Raw genomic sequence first — 17749 nt, 5'->3', positions numbered from 1 at the left:
CAAAAAGGACTGTGGACTGTCCCTGGGGCCAAATGGCTCCCATGTTTCACTTCAATGGAGGGAGGAGGACATCAGGAGGAATTTCTTCATGGAAAGGGTGGTCAGGCACTGAAAGGGGCTGCCCAGGGAGGTTTGGAGTCCTCAGCCCTGGAGGTGTTTGAGGAATGACTGGACGTGGCACTCTGGGCAGGGGGTCAAGGTGGTGTTTGGTCCCAGGTTGGACCAGAGGATCTTGGAGGTCTTTTCCAACCTTACTGATTCCATGTGGGCCATTCCTGCACTCAGTTGCTCTGGGCTGGGGGACAAGGTGGTGTTTGGTCTCAGGTTGGACCAGAGGATCTTGGAGGTCTTTTCTAACCTTAATGATTCCATGTGGGTCATTCCTGCACTTCACTCTGGGCTGGAGGACAAGGTGGTGTTTGGTCACAGCTTGGACCAACTAGAGGGTCTTGTAGGTCTTTTCCAGCCTTACTGATTCCATGTGGGACATTCCTGCACTCAGTTGCTCTGGGCAGGGGGACAAGGTGGTGTTTGGTCACAGCTTGGACTGACCAGAGCGTCTTGGAGGTCTTTTCCAACCTTACTGATTCCATATGGGCCATTCCTGCTCTGGGTTAGGGGACAAGGTGGTGTTTGGTCATAGGTTGGACCAACCAGAGGATCTTGGAGGTCTTTTCCAGCCTTACTGATTCCATATGGGACATTCCTGCACTTTGCTCTGGGTTAGGGGACAAGGTGGTGTTTGGTCACAGGATGGACCAACCAGAGGATCTTGGAGGTCTTTTCTAACCTTACTGATTCCATGTGGGCCATTCCTGCTCTGGGTTAGGGGACAAGGTGGTGTTTGGTCACAAGTTGGACCAACCAGAGGATCTTGGAGGTCTTTTCTAACCTTACTGATTCCATGTGGGCCATTCCTGCACTTTGCTCTGGTCTGGAGGACAAGGTGGTGTTTGGTCACAGCTTGGACCAACTAGAGGGTCTTGTAGGTCTTTTCCAGCCTTACTGATTCCATGTGGGACATTCCTGCACTCAGTTGCTCTGGGCTGGGGGACAAGGTGGTGTTTGGTCACAGCTTGGACTGACCAGAGGATCCTGGAAGTCTTTTCCAACCTTACTGATTCCATGTGGGCCATTCCTGCTCTGGTTTAGGGGACAACGTGGTGTTTGGTCACAAGTTGGACCAACCAGAGGATCTTGGAGGTCTTTTCCAACCTTAATGATTCCATGTGGGACATTCCTGCTCTGGTTTAGGGGACAAGGTGGTGTTTGGTCACAGGATGGACCAGAGGACCTTGGAGGTCTTTTCCAATCTTACTGATTCCATGTGGGACATTCCTGCACTTTGCTCTGGGCTGGAGCACAGGGTGGTGTTTGGTCACAGGATGGACCAGAGGATCTTGGAGGTCTTTTCTAACCTTACTGATTCCATGTGGGACATTCCTGCACTCAGTTGCTCTGGGCTTGGGGACAAGGTGGTGTTTGGTCACAGGTTGGACCAAACAGAGGATCTTGGAAGTCTTTTCCAACCTTACTGATTCCATGTGGGACATTCCTGCTCTGGTTTAGGGGACAAGGTGGTGTTTGGTCACAAGTTGGACCAACCAGAGGATCTTGTAGGTCTTTTCCAACCTTACTGATTCCATATGGGACATTCCTGCACTCAGTTGCTCTGGTTTAGGGGACAAGGTGGTGTTTGGTCACAGGTTGGACCAACCAGAGGATCTTGGAGGTCTTTTCCAACCTTACTGATTCCATGTGGGTCATTCCTGCACTTTGCTCTGGGCTGAGGGACAAGGTGGTGTTTGGTCACAGGATGGACCAGAGGATCTTGGAGGTCTTTTCTAACCTTAATGATTCCATGTGGGACATTCCTGCACTCAGTTGCTCTGGGCTGGGGGACAAGGTGGTGTTTGGTCACAGGTTGGACCAGAGGATCTTGGAAGTCTTTTCCAACCTTACTGATTCCATATGGGACATTCCTGCACTCAGTTGCTCTGGTTTAGGGGACAAGGTGGTGTTTGGTCACAAGTTGGACCAACCAGAGGATCTTGGAGGTCTTTTCTAACCTTACTGATTCCATGTGGGTCATTCCTGCACTTTGCTCTGGGCTGAGGGACAAGGTGGTGTTTGGTCACAGCTTGGACTGACCAGAGGATCTTGGAAGTCTTTTTCCAACCTTACTGATTCCATGTGGGCCATTCCTGCTCTGGTTTAGGGGACAAGGTGGTGTTTGGTCACAGGTTGGACCAACCAGAGGATCTTGGAGGTCTTTTCTAACCTTAATGATTCCATGTGGGTCATTCCTGCACTTTGTTCTGGGTTAGGGGACAAGGTGGTGTTTGGTCACAGCTTGGACCAACCAGAGGATCTTGGAGGTCTTTTCCAACCTTACTGAGTCCATGTGGGCCATTCCTGCACTTTGCTCTGGGCTGGAGCACAGGGTGGTGTTTGGTCACAGGCTGGACCAGAGGATCTTGGAAGTCTTTTCCAACCTTACTGATTCCATGTGGGCCATTCCTGCACTTTGCTCTGGGCTGGGGGACAAGGTGGTGTTTGGTCACATCTTGGACTGACCAGAGCGTCTTGGAGGTCTTTTCCAACCTTACTGATTCCATGTGGGCCATTCCTGCTCTGGGTTAGGGGACAAGGTGGTGTTTGGTCACAAGTTGGACCAACCAGAGGATCTTGGAGGTCTTTTCTAACCTTACTGATTCCATATGGGCCATTCCTGCTCTGGTTTAGGGGACAAGGTGGTGTTTGGTCACAGCTTGGACCAACCAGAGGATCTTGGAGGTCTTTTCTAACCTTAATGATTCCATGTGGGACATTCCTGCACTTTGCTCTGGGTTAGGGGACAAGGTGGTGTTTGGTCACAGCTTGGACCAACTAGAGGGTCTTGTAGGTCTTTTCCAGCCTTACTGATTCCATGTGGGACATTCCTGCACTCAGTTGCTCCGGGCTGGGGGACAAGGTGGTGTTTGGTCACAGGTTGGACCAAACAGAGGATCTTGGAGGTCTTTTCCAACCTTACTGATTCCATGTGGGACATTCCTGCACTCAGTTGCTCTGGCTTAGGGGACAAGGTGGTGTTTGGTCACAAGTTGGACCAACCTGAGGATCTTGGAAGTCTTTTCCAGCCTTACTGATTCCATGTGGGACATTCCTGCACTTTGCTCTGGGCTGGGGGACAAGGTGGTGTTTGGTCACAGGTTGGACCAAACAGAGGATCTTGGAGGTCTTTTCCAACCTTACTGATTCCATATGGGACATTCCTGCACTCAGTTGCTCTGGGCTGGGGGACAAGGTGGTGTTTGGTCACAGGATGGACCAGAGGATCTTGGAGGTCTTTTCCAACCTTACTGATTCCATGTGGGTCATTCCTGCTCTGGTTTAGGGGACAAGGTGGTGTTTGGTCACAGGTTGGACCAGAGGATCTTGGAAGTCTTTTCCAACCTTACTGATTCCATGTGGGACATTCCTGCTCTGGTTTAGGGGACAAGGTGGTGTTTGGTCACAAGCTGGACCAACCAGAGGATCTTGGAGGTCTTTTCCAACCTTACTGATTCCATGTGGGACATTCCTGCACTCAGTTGCTCTGGGTTAGGGGACAAGGTGGTGTTTGGTCACAGCTTGGACTGACCAGAGGATCTTGTAGGTCTTTTCCAGCCTTACTGATTCCATGTGGGCCATTCCTGGGCTCCACAGACGGTGCTGGGACAGCACGGACTCACCTCCTCAGGGCCAAGAGCAGACCAGGAAGGTCCTTGGTGGAAAGCAGGCAGGTTTTGTGTGGAGTTTCTGCAGGCAGGTGTGAGTCAGTGCTGAGGCAGAGGAGATGGTTATCTGCAAGCTGAAGGCACCGTGTTTGTGAGAACAAACAACACCAGGCTGCACTTTCACAAACTCCCACTCACACCGAGCTGAGGGCTCAGGAAGGGCTGAGCTGGGAGGGGTTAATGAGCAGCCAGAAGGGAGGGCAGGAGAACAGCTCCAGCCAGGGATGGCAGGGCCCAGGAGGAAAGGAAAGGAAGAGAAAGAAAAGAAAGAAAGAAAGAAAGAAAGAAAGAAAGAAAGAAAGAAAGAAAGAAAGAAAGAAAGAAAGAAAGAAAGAAAGAAAGAAAGAAAGAAAGAAAGAAAGAAAGAAAGAAAGAAAGAAAGAAAGAAAGAAAGAAAGAAAGAAAGAAAGAAAGAAAGAAAGAAAAGAAATAAAAAGAAATAAATAAAGAATAAATAAAGAAAAAGAAAGAAAGAAAGAAAGAAAGAAAGAAAGAAAGAAAGAAAGAAAGAAAGAAAGAAAGAAAGAAAGAAAGAAAGAAAAGAAATAAAAAGAAATAAATAAAGAATAAATAAAGAAAAAGAAAGAAAGAAAGAAAGAAAGAAAGAAAGAAAGAAAGAAAGAAAGAAAGAAAGAAAGAAAGAATAAGAAAGAGAGAGAAAGGAAAGAAATAAAAAGAAATAAAGAATTAAATAAATAAAGAACAAATAAAGAAAGAAAAGAAATAAAAATAAATAAATAAATAAATAAATAAATAAATAAATAAATGAAAAAAGAAAGGAAAGAAATAAAAAGAAATAAAGAATTAAATAAAGAATTAAATAAATAAATAAATAAATAAAAGGATAAAGAATTAAATAAATAAATAAAGAATAAATAAATAAAGGAAAAAAGAAAGGAAAGGAAAGAAATAAAAAGAAATAAAGAATTAAATAAATAAAAATAAAGAATAAATAAATAAAGAAAAAAGAAAGGAAAGGAAAGAAATAAAAAGAAATAAAGAATTAAATAAATAAATAAAGAATAAATAAATAAAGAAAAAAGAAAGGAAAGGAATAAAAAGAAATTAAAAATCAAATAAATAAATAAATAAAGGAAAAAAGAAAGGAGAGGAAAGAAATAAAAAGAAATAAAGAATTAAATAAATAAATAAATCAAGAAAAAAAAAAGGAAAGAAATAAAAAGAAATAATTAATTAATTAAATAAAGACATAAAGAAATAAAAATTAAATATTACTATTGCTATTAATATTAATCAAGAACAATAAAAATGCAGCCAAGTCAACCCGAAGTTCAATTTTTTGTCTTTGAGCTAAGAAGCATTTCAGGTTGAATCAAAGCTATTTTAAAGCTTTATGGTATGGGATATTTGAAAAAAAAATAAAAGAAAAGAAACCAGACATGTGCCTGAGCTCCAGGAAGGAGCTCTTCCTGCCATCCTCCTGCCCCGTGCCAGCGGCTCCCGGGGAGAGTCACTTGGAAAGGCAACTGGGGCACTGCAGGCATTTTTCAGCCCCTCTGATCTTCAGCCACAGATCAGGAATGACAGAGAGGAATCCAGGGAAGGGATGAGGGAATGCAGGGAATGAGTGGTGGAATCCAGGGAAGGACAGAGTGGAATACAGGGAAGGCATGAGGGAATGCAGGGAATGAGTGGTTGAATCCAGGGAAGGACAGAGTGGAATCCAGGGAAGGAGTGGTGGAATCCAGGGAAGGACAGAGTGGAATGCAGGGAAGGGATGAGGGAATGCAGGGAATGAGTGGTTGAATCCAGGGAAGGACAGAGTGGAATCCAGGGAAGGGATGAGAGAATGCAGGGAAGGGATGAGGGAATGCAGGGAAGGGATGAGGGAATGCAGGGAAGGGATGAGGGAATGCAGGGAAGGGATGAGAAATCCTGGGAAGGGAATCCAGGGAAGGGATAATGGAATCCAGGGAAGGGATGAGAGAATGCAGGGAAGGGATGAGAGAATGCAGGGAAGGAGTGGTGGAATCCAAGGAAGGACAGAGTGGAATCCAGGGAAGGGATGAGGGAATGCAGGGAAGGAGTGGTGGAATCCAGGGAAGGACTGAGTGGAATACAGGGAAGGGATGAGGGAATGCAGGGAAGGGATGGGGGAATCCTGGGAAGGGAATCCAGGGAAGGGATAATGGAATCCAGGGAAGGGATAACCGAACACCACTCAGGGAGTTGTTAAAACCCCCGTGCCCCACACGGCCTACCCAAACCTCAGCAGCAGCTCCCACCACCCCCCCCAAAGCACCCCCTGACCCCCCTTTGTGCCTCTGGCTCCCCATCACAGGGTTCCCCCCCCAGCACTGGCTGCTGCCCCTGATCTCCCCCAGCCCAGGGTGACCCAACCACCTTAAAGGGACAGTCCAGCCCAGTCCAACCCAGTTTGCCAGTGCTGCCTCCAGTTTGCCCAGTGGTCCCTCCAGTTTGCCCAGTGGTCCCTCCAGTTTCCCCAGTGCTGCCTCCAGTTTCCCCAGTGGTCCCTCCAGTTTCCCCAGTGCTGCCTCCAGTTTGCCCAGTGCTGCCTCCAGTTTCCCCAGTGGTCCCTCCAGTTTGCCCAGTGCTGCCCCCAGTTTCCCCAGTGGTCCCTCCAGTTTCCCCAGTGCTGCCCCCAGTTTCCCCAGTGCTGCCTCCAGCTTGCCCAGTGCTGCCCCCAGTTTCCCCAGTGCTGCCTCCAGTTTGCCCAGTGCTGCTTCCAGTTTCCCCAGTGCTGTCCCCAGTTTGCCCAGTGCTGCCCCCAGTTTGCCCAGTGCTGCCTCCAATTTGCCCAGTGCTGCCCCCAGTTTGCCCAGTGGTCCCTCCAGTTTCCCCAGTGCTGCCCCCAGTTTCCCCAGTTGTCCCTCCAGTTTGCCCAGTGCTGCCCCCAGTTTGCCCAGTGCTGCCCCCAGTTTGCCCAGTGGTCCCTCCAGTTTGCCCAGTGCTGCCTCCAGTTTGCCCAGTGGTCCCTCCAGTTTGCCCAGTGCTGCCCCCAGTTTGCCCAGTGCTGCCCCCAGTTTCCCCAGTGCTGCCTCCAGTTTGCCCACTGGTCCCTCCAGTTTCCCCAGTGCTGCCTCCAGTTTGCCCAGTGCTGCCTCCCGTTTGCCCAGTGCTACTTCCAGTTTGCCCAGTGCTGCCTCCAGTTTCCCCAGTGCTGCCTCCAGTTTGCCCAGTGCTGCCCCCAGTTTGCCCAGTGCTGCCTCCAGTTTCCCCAGTGCTGCCCCCAGTTTGCCCAGTGCTGCCTCCAGTTTCCCCAGTGCTGCCCCCAGTTTCCCCAGTGCTGCCTCCAGTTTCCCCAGTGGTCCCTCCAGTTCACCCAGTGCTGCCCCCAGTATGCCCAGTGCTGCCTCCAGTTTGCCAGTGCTGCCCCAGTATGCCCAGTGCTGCCTCCAGTTTGCCCAGTGGTCCCTCCAGTTTGCCCAGTGGTCCCTCCAGTTTCCCCAATGCTGCCTCCAGTTTCCCCAGTGGTCTCTCCAGTTTGCCCAGTGCTGCCCCCAGTTTCCCCAGTGCTGCCTCCAGTTTCCCCAGTGCTGCCTCCAGTTTCCCCCGTGCTGCCTCCAGTTTGCCAGTGCTGCCTCCAGTTTGCCCAGTGGTCCCTCCAGTTTCCCCAGTGCTGCCTCCAGCTTGCCCAGTGGTCCCTCCAGTTTCCCCAGTGGTCCCTCCAGTTTGCCCAGTGCTGCCCCCAGTTTCCCCAGTTGTCCTTCCAGTTTGCCCAGTGGTCCCTCCAGTTTCCCCAGTGCTGCCTCCAGTTTGCCCAGTGCTGCCTCCAGTTTCCCCAGTGGTCCCTCCAGTTTCCCCAGTGGTCCCTCCAGTTTGCCCAGTGCTGCCCCCAGTTTCCCCAGTGGTCCCTCCAGTTTCCCCAGTGGTCCCTCCAGTTTCCCCAGTGCTGCCTCCAGCTTGCCCAGTGGTCCCTCCAGTTTCCCCAGTGGTCCCTCCAGTTTGCCCAGTGCTGCCTCCAGTTTCCCCAGTGCTGCCTCCAGCTTGCCCAGTGCTGCCTCCAGTTTGCCCAGTGCTGCCCCCAGTTTGCCCAGTGCTGCCTCCAGTTTGCCCAGTGGTCCCTCCAGTTGGCCCAGTGCTGCCCCCAGTTTGCCCAGTGGTCCCTCCAGTTTGCCCAGTGCTGCCTCCAGTTTGCCCAGTGCTGCCCCCAGTTTCCCCAGTGCTGCCCCCAGTTTCCCCAGTGCTGCCTCCAGTTTCCCCAGTGCTGCCCCCAGTTTCCCCAGTGGTCCCTCCAGTTTCCCCAGTGGTCCCTCCAGTTTCCCCAGTGCTGCCCCCAGTTTCCCCAGTGCTGCCTCCAGCTTGCCCAGTGGTCCCTCCAGTTTCCCCAGTGGTCCCTCCAGTTTGCCCAGTGCTGCCTCCAGTTTCCCCAGTGCTGCCCCCAGTTTGCCCAGTGCTGCCTCCAGTTTGCCCAGTGGTGCCTCCAGTTTGCCCAGTGGTGCCTCCAGTTTCCCCAGTCCTGCCTCCAGTTTGCCCAGTGCTGCCTCCAGTTTCCCCAGTGTTGCCCCCAGTTTACCCAGTGCTGCCCCCAGTTTGCCCAGTACTGCCTCCAGTTTGCCAGTGCTGCCTCCAGTTTGCCCAGTGCTGCCTCCAGTTTGCCCAGTGCTGCCTCCAGCTTGCCCAGTGCTGCCTCCAGCTTGCCCAGTGGTCCCTCCAGTTTGCCCAGTGGTCCCTCCAGTTTCCCCAGTGGTCCCTCCAGTTTCCCCAGTGCTGCCTCCGGTTTCCCCAGTGCTGCCTCCAGTTTGCCCAGTGCTGCCTCCAGTTTGCCCCGTGCTGCCTCCAGTTTCCCCCGTGCTGCCTCCAGTTTGCCCAGTGCTGCCCCCAGTTTGCCCAGTGCTGCCTCCAGCTTGCCCAGTGGTCCCTCCAGTTTCCCCAGTGGTCCCTCCAGTTTGCCCAGTGCTGCCTCCAGTTTCCCCAGTGCTGCCCCCAGTTTGCCCAGTGCTGCCTCCAGTTTGCCCAGTGGTCCCTCCAGCTTGCCCAGTGGTGCCTCCAGTTTCCCCAGTGGTCCCTCCAGTTTCCCCAGTGCTGCCCCCAGTTTCCCCAGTGCTGCCTCCAGCTTGTCCAGTGCTGCCCCCAGTTTCCCCAGTGCTGCCTCCAGTTTGCCCAGTGCTGCTTCCAGTTTCCCCAGTGCTGCCTCCAGTTTGCCCAGTGGTCCCTCCAGTTGGCCCAGTGCTGCCTCCAGTTTGCCCAGTGCTGCCTCCAGTTTGCCCAGTGGTCCCTCCAGTTTGCCCAGTGCTGCCCCCGGTTTCCCCAGTTGTCCCTCCAGTTTGCCCAGTTCTGCCTCCAGTTTCCCCCGTGCTGCCTCCAGTTTCCCCAGTGCTGCCTCCAGTTTCCCCCGTGCTGCCTCCAGTTTGCCAGTGCTGCCTCCAGTTTGCCCAGTGGTCCCTCCAGTTTCCCCAGTGCTGCCTCCAGTTTCCCCAGTGGTCCCTCCAGTTTCCCCAGTGGTCCCTCCAGTTTGCCCAGTGCTGCCCCCAGTTTGCCCAGTGCTGCCTCCAGTTTGCCCAGTGCTGCCTCCAGTTTCCCCAGTGGTCCCTCCAGTTTGCCCAGTGCTGTCCCCAGTTTCCCCAGTGCTGCCTCCAGTTTCCACTGTGCTGCCTCCAGTTTGCCCAGTGCTGCCTCCAGTTTGCCCAGTGCTGCCTCCAGTTTCCCCAGTGGTCCCTCCAGTTTCCCCAGTGCTGCCCCCAGTTTCCCCAGTGCTTTTGGGAACTGGCTCTGCATTGACACAAAGTGGTTCTGCGGTTCTGAGAACCTGCGAACTCCAACCAGTTCCTGTTGGTTCCTGTCTGCTCTAAGTGAAAGAAGTGGCCACCACATGCAGAGCTGTTTCCCTGGCACCCCCTGCCAGGCCTTCCTGTGTGTCATGGGGCACAGACCCGGCTGCTGTTGACGTGGGTGATGGTTTTTTATCAAGGGATTGTCACGTCACAGAATCATAGAATTGATTGGGTTGGAAAAGACCTCTGAGATTATCAAGTCATGACACCAACTTGCAAACGTGGCCATTACCACAGGAGGCCTGAGTTGCACCCTGAGGGCTCTGTCCAACCTGGGGAGCACCCAAACCCAACAGGAACATCCAGGGACAGAGGTCAGGCTGGAAAAATCAGCTCCTGTTCCTTGAAGTTACGAGTGGTGGAGGGTCCTTGCTCAGCTCCTTCAGGGCATTGGTTTGTTACATTCATCCAAACAGCCCAGGAAATCAGCTCTGACTTCCCTCTGCATTTTACAGTGTGGGAAAAGGAAGTTCTGTGAGGTTTGTGGAAGTCTGTTGAGGTTGTTCGGGGTTGCTCAGCTCCACCCAGAGGTAGTGCCAAGGACAGAGCTCCAGGAGCATTTGGATGATCCTCTCAGGCACAGAGTGTGACTCTTGGGGCTGATGCTCTGCAGGGCCAGCAGTTGGACTCCATGGTCCTTGTGGGTCCTTCCAACTCAGCTGATGCCCTCATTCTGTGGTTCTGTGACCAGAGCTGTGGTTTGGAAGAGGAGTTGAGCTCTGCCCAGAAGACCCTGGACTGGTGTGTGGGCAATTCAAAGAGCCAGGATGGTTGGACAAACTTTTTGAAACTAAGAGGGGTTATAAATTCCCCTGTTCAGATTCACTCTCAGACTTCAGTGGGTGACTCTCCCTCATGTGTGGGGACTTGGAAGTTTTTCCTAATAGGAATAATTTCCCACCAGGGTTCATTTGTGATGAGATGGGTGGCACAGCCTGAACCAAACCCTGGCTTCATTCTCATCTCTCTCTGAGGGTTTCTTCACTCCCATCTCTGTGCCTGGAGAGGAAAAGCAGCCTGTTTACAACAGGCCCTGTGTGGGCAGCTGGAAATTTTGTGAGAGCTCAGATGTCACCAGTGACTTCTGCCATCTCATTTTCACCCATCTCAGCAATTTGTTTGCTGTGATGTTTTGGTCCTGGACTTTCCAGGAGAAGGAATCAGCATGTCTGGGGGCAGCATCCTTGAACCTCCCTGCCAGGCAGGCAGTGGAAATCAGCAGCACATGGAGAAGACCTTTGACCTCCCACTGCCCACTCAGCACTTCCTCTTCCTCAGCTCATGAACGTGATTGAGGAGCTGCTTTGGAGTCAAACCTTCAGTGCTGGGACCTGCCCGCCCCTGGGACCAGGCTGAGCTTGGGAACACCTGCTTTGGGAACCAGGTCTGGGAACCAGTGTCTGGGCTGGTTTGGTGCCTGGAGACATCACAGGATTGTTTGCTTTGGTTCCAAGCACTGACTCCAGTCTGGGTTTGAGCCACGGAGTGTTTTCCTTTGCCTCCCTGTTCCAGACTGGCAGCTCAGCCAAGACCATCTGATCCACCTGATGGGTCTGGTGGAAGGGGCTCCACATTTGTGCTGAGACTCACAGGGTTTCACTGGTCCCTCACCCAAGCTCTGAGCACCACTGAGGCTTCCTGTTGTGGTTTCCTGCCTTGGCTGAAACGCCTCCTCGGCAGAGTTTGCTCTCCCTTCCTGTTCTCATCAGGGCCATTTCGGGGCATGATGGAGACAACAAACAAATAAGGACAGAAGAGTTTGGTTGCCACAAATCCAGCTCCATGAGGGTCTTTGCTGCTGTGGGATGAGCAGAACAGGGTTGGTTCCCTCTCAGCAGTTTCCTCCTGGCCCTTATGCCCTTCCTGTCCATGCTGGGCATGTATCCAGCCAACCCCTTCCCAGCTCCAGGGATCCCAGAGGGTGGCAGGAGGCAGTGCTGTCACTGTGGTGCTGAGAGGGGTGAAGGAGGCTGGGTGAGCCCCAGCAGGGCTGGCCACCAGCCCAGGCACAGCTCCAGCCACTCCCTCAGAGCAGAGGCCACCACAGAGGACTCAACCCACTGGGTTCTTAACAGAACTTCTCCTGTTCTGTTAAGAAATGAGTCAAATTGGATGAACCAGGACAAAGTGCCCCCAAATCCAGTTTCTTCTTTGCTCTGACTGCCAGTGACGTGTTTGTGGGATGGAGATGATCATTCTGATCTTTTCGGGGTCGTCACCTGCGCAACGACAAAACCAAAGATCAGGGAACAAATGAGACCCTCCAAATACGATGATCTTTCCATTAATCACAGCAAATTGGCCCCTGTCAGCATCCTCTGGGTGGGACTTCAGATGATTCGAGGGAGAGATAAGGGTCTTGTGTAGATACAACCCTAGAGCTCTTCAGCAGCCACTTGGTCAACAGCGTGTCCCTTTCTGCCAACGGCATCAAAGCGTCGGCCACATTCGGAAGCCACCAGAGTCAGGTATTGTGGGGGAAAAGAGCCATGTAAAGGATGATTAGAGAAAGGTTCCTTCTTGTTCCTGTCAACTCTCTGCCCACAAGCACTTGGTATCAGTATCTCCTTTTGCTGTGCTTGGTGCAACCTGAACGTTTCTTACACATCTCGTGTTTCAATCTTATTGCATTGAAGCTTCTGGCCTTAGAGAGCTCCATGACAAAGCTCATGAGAGGCAAAAGAATTTCCTTTTATTGTGAGCAGGGCTGGAGAGAAAATGGTAGGAAGTCAAGGGCTGAGAGCTTGGGGATGGATGTGAGAAGGGAATTAACTGTTGGGGTGACTCCCTGCAGGATTCAGGGTGTTCTTTAGTGCTTGGAGTCTTTAAATCGAAGTCTGGTGGATTTTACTTCAACTTTCTACCTCTGTTCAGGTCAAGGTGGAGGAATCCCATGGGATGCTGAGGATGGGGGTATGGACAGTGTTTGTGTCCAGGGAGAGGTGTGATGTTCTCAGGAGGTTGAGCACTGGAAGCACCTGAACTAAGAGGGCTCTTCTGAAATGCTGAAACAGGCAGAAAAAGCAAAGGGAATAAAAGATTTTAGTTTTTTCACAGTGTGTTGGTCAAAGTCCTGGGTGTGGGGTTGTGAGTTCTTGGTAAAAGTAACATGTAAAGTAACATTTTGGGAGGATGTTCAGATGCGTTTCTAAAGAAGAAACGAGAAAAGAGAGGGATTGATGCTTTTAGTACCAGCTGCCTCCAAGAAGGACCTTGCTGTAGAGGGGGAGGATGAGGCAGGAGTGAGAGAGCTCAGGTGACCTCTCAGATAGTCCACCGAGTGCTGAAGGACCTCTGGACAGATGACTCTGAACCCCAACTAACCATTTGTCCAAAACTTCCCAACTCTGAACCCCAACTAACCATTTCTCCAAAACTTCCCAACTCTGAACCCCAACTAACCATTTGTCCAAAACTCCACGACTCTGAACCCCAATTAAACATTTCTCCAAAACTTCCTGACTCTGAACCCCAATTAAACATTTCTCCAAAACTTCCCAACTCTGAACCCCAATTAAACATTTCTCCAAAACTTCCCAACTCTGAACTCCAACTCTTTGTCCAAAACTTCCCGACTCTGAACCCCAACTAAACATTTCTCCAAAACTCCCCGACTCTGAACCCCAACTCTTTGTCCAAAACTCCACAACTCTGAACCCCAACTAAACATTTCTCCAAAACTTCCCGACTCTGAACTCCAACTCTTTGTCCAAAACTTCCTGACTCTGAACCCCAACTAAACATTTCTCCAAAACTTCCTGACTCTGAACCCCAATTAAACATTTCTCCAAAACTTCCCAACTCTGAACCCCAACTAACTCTTTGTCCAAAACTTCCCGACTCTGAACCCCAACTAAACATTTCTCCAAAACTTCCCAGCTCTGAACCCCAACTAACCATTGGTACAAAACTCCACAACTCAGGCAACCAACAGTAGGACAAGAGGGCAGGGGCTTAAGCTCTGCCAGGGGAGGTTTAGGTTGGATATCAGGAAGAAGTTCTTTCCAGAGAGAGTGCTCAGGGATTGGAATGGGCTGCCCAGAGAGGGGGTGGATTCCCCATCCCTGGAGGTTTTTAAGGTGAGACTGGACATGGCACTGAGTGCCATGATCTGGTAATCAAAGTGGGGTTAGATCAAGGGTTGGCCTTGATGATCTTGGAGGTCTCTTCCAACCCAACTGATTCTATGATTCTGTGATTCTACAACTCTGAACCCCAACTAACCATTGGTACAAAACTCCACGACTCAGGCAACCAACAGTAGGACAAGAGGGCACAGGCTGAAGCTCTGCCAGGGAAGGTTTAGGTTGGATATCAGGAAGAAGTTCTTTCCAGAGAGAGTGCTCAGGGATTGGAATGGGCTGCCCAGAGAGGGGGTGGATTCACCATCCCTGGAGGTTTTTAAGGTGAGATTGGACGTGGCACTGAGTGCCATGATCTGGTAATCAAAGTGGGGTTAGATCAAGGGTTGGCCTTGATGATCTTGGAGGTCTCTTCCAACCCAACTGATTCTGTGATTCTACAACTCTGAACCCCAACTAACCATTGGTACAAAACTCCATGACTCAGGCAACCAAGAGTAGGACAAGAGGGCACAGGCTGAAGCTCTGCCAGGGAAGGTTTAGGTTGGATATCAGGAAGAAGTTCTTTCCAGAGAGAGTGCTCAGGCATTGGAATGGGCTGCCCAGAGAGGGGGTGGATTCTGCAAGCCTGGAGGTTTTTAAGGTAAGACTGAACGTGGCACTGAGTGCCATGATCTGGTAATCAAAGTGGGGTTAGATCAAGGGTTGGCCTTGATGATCTTGGAGGTCTCTTCCAACCCAACTGATTCTATGATTCTACAACTCTGAACCCCAACTAACCATTGGTACAAAACTCCATGTCAGTGACGGATTGTCTCTTCCACCTCCAGCCCCACCGGTGCGTGAGCCCCCCAGGACACACCAGGAGCCCTCAGAGATGCCCGACGCCGCTGCCCACCTGCCCTTCTACTACGGCAGCATCGCCCGCTCGGAGGCCGAGGAGCACCTGAAGCTGGCGGGGATGTCGGACGGGCTGTTCCTGCTGCGCCAGTGCCTGCGCAGCCTTGGTGGGTACGTCCTGTCCGTGGTGTGCGACCTGCAGTTCTACCACTACCCCATCGAGCGGCAGCTCAACGGCACCTACGCCATCCTGGGCGGCAAAGCTCACTGCGGCCCCGAGGAGCTGTGCGAGTTCTACTCCAAGGACGCCGACGGGCTGTGCTGCGTCCTCCGCAAACCCTGCAACCGGCCCGGGGGTGTGGAGCCCCAGCCCGGCGTGTTCGACAGCATGAGGGACAACATGGTGCGGGAGTACGTGCGGCAGACCTGGAGGCTGGAGGTACGTGGGGGCCGGAGGGACCTCAGTGGTTCTCTGAGTCTGGATTTTGGTCCAGGTCCTCGGAGAAAAACGGCCTGGAAATTGGCCTTGTGGAGCCTTTTGAAAAATGGCTGAATTTGGCCACTTTTGGACCAAAGGGGCTTGGCAGAATGAAGGGTTCTGGAGGGTTCCTCTATGAGTGAGGTGTTCTATAGGGTTTCTGGAGCAGAATGAAGGATTCTAGAGGGTTCCTCTATGAGTGACGTGTTCTATAGGGTTTCTAGGGCAGAATGAGGAGTTCTAGAGGGTTCCTCTATGAGTGAGGTGTTCTATACGGTTTCTAGGGCAGAATGAGGGATTCTGGAGGGCTCCTCTATGAGTGAGGAATTCTATAGGGTTTCTGGAGCAGAACAAAGGGTTCTGGAGGGCTCCTCTATGAGTGAGATGTTCTATAGGGTTGCTGGAGCAGAATGAAGGGTTCTAGAGGGTTCCTCTATGAGTGAGATGTTCGATAGGGTTTCTGGAGCAGAATGAAGGGTTCTAGAGGGTTCCTCTATGAGTGAGGTGTTCTATAGGGTTTCTATGGCAGAATGAGGGGTTCTAGAGGGTTCCTTTATGAGTGAGATGTTCTATAGTGTTCCTGGAGCAGAATGAGGGGTTCTAGAGGGTTCCTCTATGAGTGAGGTGTTCTATAGGGTTTCTAGGGCAGAATGAAGGGTTCTAGAGGGGTCCTCTATGAGTGAGATGTTCTATGGGGTTTCTGGAGCAGAATGAAGGATTCTAGAGGGTTCTTCTATGAGTGAGGTGTTCTATAGTGTTCCTGGAGCAGAATGAGGGGTTCTAGAGGGTTCCTCTATGAGTGAAGTGTTCTATAGGGTTTCTATGGCAGAATGAGGGGTTCTAGAGGGTTCCTCTATGAGTGAAGTGTTCTATAGGGTTTCTGGAGCAGAATGAGGGGGTCTATGGGGTTTCTAGAGCAGAATAAGGTGTTCTATAGGGTTTCTAGAGCAGAATGAAGGGTTCTAGAAGGTTTCTTCATGAGTGAAGTGTTGACAGGGCTTCTAGAGCAAGCTGAGGGGTTCTATGGGGTTTCTAGAGCAGATTGAGGTGTTCTATAGAGTTTCTATAGCAGAATGAGGGGTTCTGTAAGGTTTCTCCATGAATGAGGGGTTCTGTGAGGTCTCTAGAGCAGATGAGGGCTTCTGTCGGAGTTCTCCATGAATAAGGGGTTCTAGAGGGTTTCTAGAGCAAGGTGGGGGTGTTCTACAGGGTTTCTAGATCAGAGTAAGGTGTTCTATAGGGTTTCTAGAGCAGAATGAGGTGTTCTGTAGGGTTTCTCCTTGAATGAAGGGTTCTGTAGGGTTTTTAGAGCAGACTGAGGGGGTTCTATGAGGTTTGTTCATGAATGAAGGCTTCTATAGGGTTTCTAGATATGAATAAATGGTTCTATAGGTTTCTAGAGCAGACTGAGGTGTTCTGTAGGGTTTCTAGAGCAGAATGAAGGGTTCTGTAGTTTTTTAGGGCAGAATGAGGGGTTCCAGAGGTTTTCTCTATGAGTGAGTTGCTCTATAGGCTTTCTAGAGCAGATTGAGGTGTTCTATGGGGTTTCCACAGGAGAAGGAGGTGTACTACAGGATTGCTCCATGAATGAGGTATTCTATAGGGTTTCTCCATTAATAAGGGGTTCTAGAGAGTTTCTAGAGCAGATTGAAGTGTTCTATAGGGTTTCTAGAGCAGAAAGAAGTGTCCTGTACCAGAGCAGGATTCTCTCTGTTTCTCCCCGGAGCGGCTCCGTGGCACCGGCAGTAACACAAAGGACATCGCCACCTCCTGGCAAAGGAAAAATAACAGTTTAGAGAAGGTGTAAACGCGGGGAAATTAATGGGGGTCCCTCACTTGATTTCCACACTGCTCCGATCTTGCCAAGTTGGGGTGTCTGGAGATGGTGTAGGAGCACCACAAAGAGGTTCTGCTGTAAAGGAAATCACGGGGTTCTGCAATATCCTGAGCTTGAAGGGACCCACAAGGTCCAACTCCCATCAAAGTCCAACTCCTGGCCCTGCACAGACACCCCAACAATCCTACCCTGTCCCCCAGAGCGTTGTCCAAACCTTCCTGGAGCTCTGGCAGCCTCGGGGCTGTGCCTACTGCCCTGGACTGGAGAGCCTGGTCAGTGCCCACCACCCTCTGGGGGAAGGACCTTTCCCTGAGATCCATCCCAACCCTCCTGGAGCTCTGGCAGCCTTGGGGCTGTGCCCACTGTCCTGGGGAGCCTGGTCAGTGCCCACCACCCTCTGGGGGAAGGACCTTTCCCTGAGATCCATCCCAACACTCCTGGAGCTCTGGCAGCCTTGGGGCCGTGCCCACTGCCCTGGGGAGCCTGGTCAGTGCCCACCACCCTCTGGGGGAAGAACCTTTCCCTGAGATCCATCCCAACCCCCTGGCACAGCTCCAGCCATTCCCTGGGTCCTGTCCCTGGTCCCAGAGCAGAGCTCAGGGCCTGCCCCTCCACCTCCCCTCAGGAGGAGCTGCAGCCCCCAAGGAGTCTCCCCTCAGTGTCCTCTGCCCCAGCTGAACAAGCCCAGTGCCCTCAGCTGCTCCTCAGACCCTTCCCCATCTCCATGTCTCTCCTTTGGACACTCCAACAGCTTCAGATCCTTCTTATATTGTGACCCCCAAACTGCCCCAGCATTGAGGTGGTGCCACCCCACCTCAGAGCAGAGCAGGACAATCCCCTCCCTCACCAGCCAGCGAGGCTGGGCCTGATGCCCCCCAGGACAGGGTGGATCTTTGAGCTGTCAGGACACTCTGCTGACTCATTTCCAACTTGCCACCAAGCAGGACCCTCCTGCCAGGAATGCAAGGCTGAAAGAC

The 17749-nt window shown here is 51.7% G+C and overlaps 1 protein-coding gene across 2 annotated transcripts in view; it reads left to right on the top strand.

The window, feature by feature from the left end:
• ZAP70 (zeta chain of T cell receptor associated protein kinase 70) overlaps positions 1–17749 on the top strand; it is a 52934-nt gene that overhangs the window by 16603 nt on the left and 18582 nt on the right. For both annotated transcript variants that reach the window (XM_071578003.1, XM_071578002.1), the window contains exon 2: positions 14448–14896. In XM_071578003.1, the coding sequence (XP_071434104.1) occupies positions 14495–14896 (402 nt within the window). In that variant the 5' untranslated portion in view covers positions 14448–14494. The remainder of the gene's footprint in view (positions 1–14447; positions 14897–17749) is intronic.

Source organism: Pithys albifrons, chromosome 27 (assembly GCF_047495875.1).
Source record: "Pithys albifrons albifrons isolate INPA30051 chromosome 27, PitAlb_v1, whole genome shotgun sequence".
Classification (NCBI taxonomy): domain Eukaryota; kingdom Metazoa; phylum Chordata; class Aves; order Passeriformes; family Thamnophilidae; genus Pithys; species Pithys albifrons.
The sequence above is the reverse complement of the archived record's forward strand: the minus strand, read 5'-3'. Positions and strand labels throughout refer to the sequence as shown.